Genomic DNA, 6,000 nt, shown 5'->3' with positions numbered 1-6,000 from the left:
AGAGAGCTTTCATACTAAAAACATTCCCTCTAATAATTAATCCTTCAATACATTTTATTTTATTAGTCTATTGTTGTTCATAAGTGCACAATATCATCCATGCTTATTCCATATTCTTCATGTCCCCCAGAGTTTCAGATGATGTGTACAATAAATCCTCAACTCTGAAGAAGAAAACTCAAATGTTGTCATTGAAGACCCTTGTAAAGACATTCTGTCAATCATTTGCAGCAACCAATATAACTTTAAACATTTGTACACCACTACAATTTTTATTCTCTATATTTAACTGTTAAATGTATGTATGACCTTAAAGCACAATGTCAGATAAAAAATGAACCTAAACCAATTGTAGGCTGGCTATAAGCTCATGACAATTAGTTGAGCACACTTAGTGTAGTCTCAGTGACATGCAAGGTGTCCCTCTAAACTGCTTGCAAAGAGGCCACTCTGCCCAGAGCTTAAAAAGAACAACACTAATCTAAGACACAATAGACAGAAAACCTTGGCTAATAAATATTAGTTTAACATAAGAAAACCAGACAACACGCATCAGAATCTCGACTTTACAATGGCCTACCTAATTCACATAACCTGTCAGAAGTTAGGAAATGATGGAAACAAATAATGCATGCAGCATCACTTAAGAGCAACAGCTTTTCTTTTTAAGAATCGCTCCAGTAACTCCAGTATCCTCAAAATTAATCGCAGTCCCTTGACCAGGCCCACTGGAGGACCCCTCTGCTGCTGCAAGTGACTTCTTGCTAACTATATGGTATATTTCTGTAAGAACTGATTGAAAGGCTTTCTCAACATTTGTAGACTGCAGGGCAGAGGTTTCAATAAAAGAGAGGCCCTCCTTTTCAGCAAATATCTGTGCATCATCTGCTGACACATCTCGTAGATGATTCAAGTCAGATTTATTGCCTGCCATTAAGATAACAATGTTTGAATCGGCGTGATCTCTAAGCTCACGTAGCCACCGCTTCACATTATCAAAACTAGAATTCTTCGTAATATCATAAACCAGCAAGGCTCCCAAAGCACCTCTATAATAAGCACTTGTGATTGCTCTATATCTTTCCTGACCCGCTGTATCCCATATCTGTGCCTTAATTGTCTTATCATCTATCTGTTGTACATTGAAAAGGATTCAGAACTCAAGTATTTTCAGAAACATATATTAGGAAAGGAAAAGGAGACAATTCTTACACTTTTGCAGAATGGAACTACTACAAGTACAAGGCATATGAACCAGAATGGAGTGTGAGACTAACTAATTCAGAAAAAGTTCCATGATTAAAGTGACAATGAAGTATCAATCTAATAAAAACACAACAGCTGTCACATTCAACACCAACGAAACAAACTGGAATCATTCATATAAATAGATTTCAAGAAAAGGATAGAAGCACATTAAATAAATATTTCTATCAATGATTACATGATACCAACACAAAAATAAATTACTTGGCATAAGACCTATAGTATATAACTCCCAGGGCAAGGATTCTCTCATTGAAGTGCAAACAATTAAAACAGAAGTCAATTAACCAATTTCTTAAAGGCTTCTCTGAAATTTCAAATTTTCAATATAGCCAATGTGGCTTTAGCATACTGATGAATTTTAGTAAAGATTTGTATGGCCCAACACATTTGCAGTCTGCCTCACCCAAATGACACATAATAAGAGAGTGTTTGGTGCAGCTCCTCAAAGACTCTTTCAAAAAGCTCCCGAACAAAAGAAACAATCATTGGAAAGAAATACTGAATCGATGATTCATGAAACATGCTTAATAAAAAAAGGCCTTTTGGAAAATCAATTTTAATTCCACATGCATGAGAACATACAAGAAACTCTGGGAATCCTGTATAATTATTGCATGAACTTTTTTCTATTCTTTTAGCATTTAGATTTCCACCGAACTTAATAATTGAGTGCATAGCCTTTATTTTGGCAACTCTTGTTTGTTGCAAAAGTAGGAAAACATAAAACTTGGAAAAATAACTGCCATTGATTTTCTTTCTTTCGAGTTGTCTTTTTTAGCAACATTCAGTGTGAATAATGATCCTAAAATACCTTATTTTATGTATATTTTTTAAATATGAAAAAACCTATTTTCAATTCAATTGACTAAAATTTACAGATACTATAAATATAATTTCCCTACTAAGAATCAGTTCAGAAAATCATTGCTCTTCAAAACATTTTTTCAATAGATACTGAAACAGACAAATCAATTCATCTTTCAGTGCATGCTGTGCTTCTCACTTTCCATTTGCTGACAGACTTGCATTTTCAACTGATGGACTTAGGCATCAACTAGCAATTTTTCTCTCCTACTCTAATAACCACGTGCACCTTTTCTTGGTGCTTAGTTGTCTAGTGCTTTCCTACTGGAAATAGCCCTTTGTTCCAACAACTGTTTCAAACTTGGAAGCACTACACATTGTCGTAATAGGCGTAGGATATCATAATTGATTTTTGTTTCTTCCTTTACTGGTCTACACTTAGCATCAATCTCTTCTTTGGCTTCTTTGAACAGGTGCACAACATCATGGACTAACTTTCACCATTCAGCCAAATCAAAGGGCATTGTTTTTACTTCTATCAGAACTGTGTTTCCCTTCTAGGATCCTTTCTTTGGTCATGGGTCAGATTGTGCATCGCTTAAGGTATATGCACCACTTTGTTTGACAACTAGGACAAGCTTGTCTAGTTGTGACTTGTGCCTTGTACCTTTGCTTTTGTTTTCCAGTGTGGGTAATTTGTGCAGCCTTCTTGCAGAACTCAAACATTTGCAATAAGGCCAGGTAATCTTTTATTTGATGTGGAGTGTCACAAAACACACATATAGGGAACTCAATATACTTGCGTGGTTCTTGGCCATTTTCTCTTAATTTAAGGAATGTGAACATGTGGCTTGGTTATTGCTTCCATTTCCATGGCCCTGTTGATTGCCACCTTTTCATTGCCATCTAGGTACACACAATTGTTGTTGTTCATGTAGTTGGTAAGGTCCATAAGAGGTGGTGCATAGTATGGTTGTGGTGTTCATTGTTGCAAACTAACATTCATCATTTGTTTTCCTCTAGATTCACACAAGTTCTACACTACTCTATTAAGTACACATGCCATGAGTTGAACTCTCATACCTTATGCCAATCCCTTCAGCTATAGTTCTAAGGCACACAAAGTGTTGCTATGTTGTTCAAAATAAATGGCATAACTTTGTATCTCTGAAGAATGTTGGGCAATAATAATCGCTTGAGCTCTCACCATCACACAATCCTTTGCCTTATGTCGTTCCAAGTGGCACTGATACAACAGGTGCCATGTTTAGTATCCTGTGCACCCACTCGCTATTCCATCCATGCGAACTTAGTGTTTATCTTCTCTTCAAGTCATGTAGCCCCATACTCTTAAGGTTCACCAACAACTTCAAGGCACAAGACCACCTCTAGTGCTGCCTTCTAATTAGTGAAATTTCTTTCCACTAATTCCCATTGAATGCGATTCATTAAGCCTCCAAAAAACCATTCCTGCTATTAGGCAAGATCAATGGTTTGAGTAATATTTTATACCAATTCCTTGAGGTATTGGTCATATTTGCAAACAATCTCCTAGTTTTTGCTAAATCTCCTCTAGAAAGGCTATGTTTACATGTTTGAGCTTTGGGTGCCCAAACTTCTAAAGAAACTTTTATTCAACTTTTTTCAACTCATTCTCAAGACCATTTGGATCATACCTAGTACACCAACCCTACAAGTAACATCCTCATCATTTCCTAGATGCCTGCCAATGTGTTAGAAGTAGCAAAGGTGTAATGTCCCTTTTTTGGATTACCTTGTAATTTACCCTGAATTCACAATTCCAAATGAAACAAGGAACATAATATAGTTAGAGATATAATCCTTCCTCATGAATAAGATAAGTCTTCCTTGGAAGCCTGCAACCAAGTTAGATAATGATGTAGACATAATTCATAGAAAACTTCCATTTCTAGGGCTAAAGAATATATATACTTATAACACATAACAAATATAAATGACTACATGGAGGTTCAATCATAACAAGGGTAGAGTTGGGAGACATGATAAGGTGTCCCAAATATCCCCTACCCTAGGCCCAAGGGTGGAAACTCCATCCCCCTTGGCCTCATGTGGTCCTTAACCATTCCCATGAGTTGGTGTACATAGTGGGGTTTGTATGCCATTTCCCTCTATCATTCCTTCCTTCTCTCCTCTTATGATTGAGGATCCCTTCTAGCTCATGTCAACAGTTGATCAATATGGAGTTTGTAGGGGAGACATGCAATAGGGTGCCCCTAACTGACCCTTGAACTAGGCCCAAGGGCGGAAACTCTGTCCCCCTTAGATTCATGTGGTCCTTAACTATTTTCATGAGGTGGCATGCCTAGTGAGGTATCCCTCGTAGTTCCCCCTCCTTCCATTCCCTTCTTTTCCCACAACATGATCGATTATTGCAAACAGAAATTCACATGATCATTCCATCCTTCTCTCCTCTTATGATTGAGGATCCCTTCTACCTCATGTCAACAATTGATCAATATGGAGTTCATAGGGGAGGCATGCAATAGGGTGCGCCTAAACTGACCCTTGACCTAGGCCCAAGGGCAGAAACTTTGTCCTCCTTGGCCTCATGCGGTCCTTAACTATTCTCATGAGGTGGCATGCCTAGTGAGGTATCCCTCATTGTTCCCCCTCCTTGCATTCCCTTCCTTTCCCACAACATGATCGATTATTGCAAACAGAATTTCATATATATATATATATATATATATATATATATATATAGAGAGAGAGAGAGAGAGATTGCATTCCCTTCCTTTCCCACAGCATGATCGATTATTGCAAACAGAAATTCATATTATTAAATACTATACACACACACAAACACACATATATACATATGAATAATACAAATACATATGGATAGGTAACATAAATGTTTTCAGCATACCACAATAATTCAATATTATTATTCTGATCAGCCTGCTATGAATATGAGGGATTTTGCTCATGTCCGATCTGCTATTTCTTCCTTTAGGACAGACTGATATCTTTTTTTTTGTCCTCCTCTCAATTGATTCCCCTTTATATACCTTCCACGGTTGGGGGCTATGTCTCTTTAATTGGAGGGATGCACCCTTCCACTTGGTCCTTGGGCCTAGGGTCAAGGGTCAGTTTAGGGGCACCCTATTGCATGTCTCTCCTACGAACCCCATATTGATCAATTGTTGATATGAGCTAGAAGGGATCCTCAATCATAAGAGGAGAGAAGGATGGGCCGATGGAAACAAAGTACAAACCTGTTGTGACGTATTCACACATTGCCCCATTGCAAATGGGGACCCCTACTTTTTTGCTTTCTGGGGTTTGCTTTCTAGGTTTTTTAGGGATTTGTCTGTTAGCCTTTGCATGCTGAGTGTTGCTAGAGGGATCGCTAGGATGATAGGCTCTGCTTGAGCCAGGGGGAGTCAGCATGGGCTGTAGTTTAGGGTTTCTTTGAAAGTCTCCCTTAGGCCTAGTCTTGCTCTTGTTGCTAATGGTGTCTTGTTTGAGTTTCAGGAGGTCAATGAAGCTTGGTGAGTGAATATCATCTTTGAAGGTCTGAGTTAGGTCAAATTGGTGAGTGATGAAATCTGGAATGTCATCCTGATCTTCAAATGTCCTGAAATTTGGCTAAGTCTAGAATGTCATCCTGATCCTGAAATTTGACTAAGTCTGGAAAATTGAAGAATCCTCCAAAAATTAGATTTTGCATTATAACTCCTGGAGGTCCGAAACCACTCTCAAATCTCCTGACAGTATATATGGAATATAACTTAAAGTATGAGAAAGAATCACTTATACTTAAATGTTATATTCCATATATGAATCCTGACGGAGAGACCAAAATGTCAAATTTCGCTCCTGACCCTTCCAAAGGGTCCAAAGCAAATTTCAATTTCGCTCCTGACCCTTCCAGAGGGTCCA

At 38.0% G+C, this 6,000-nt stretch overlaps 1 protein-coding gene across 1 annotated transcript in view; it reads right to left on the bottom strand.

Annotated features, from left to right (window-relative positions):
• Nucleotides 1-240: 240 nt before the first annotated feature.
• LOC131054846 (ras-related protein Rab2BV-like) overlaps nucleotides 241-6,000 on the bottom strand; it is an 86,935-nt gene continuing 81,175 nt past the window's right edge. The window contains exon 2 of the mRNA XM_059209840.1: nucleotides 241-1,132. Within this exon, the coding sequence (XP_059065823.1) occupies nucleotides 644-1,132 (489 nt within the window). The 3' untranslated portion in view covers nucleotides 241-643. The remainder of the gene's footprint in view (nucleotides 1,133-6,000) is intronic.

The sequence above is a fragment of the Cryptomeria japonica genome, chromosome 8 (genome assembly GCF_030272615.1).
Source record: "Cryptomeria japonica chromosome 8, Sugi_1.0, whole genome shotgun sequence".
NCBI lineage: Eukaryota > Viridiplantae > Streptophyta > Pinopsida > Cupressales > Cupressaceae > Cryptomeria > Cryptomeria japonica.
Note: the sequence above shows the minus strand (reverse complement) of the source record. Positions and strands in the feature narration are given on the sequence as shown.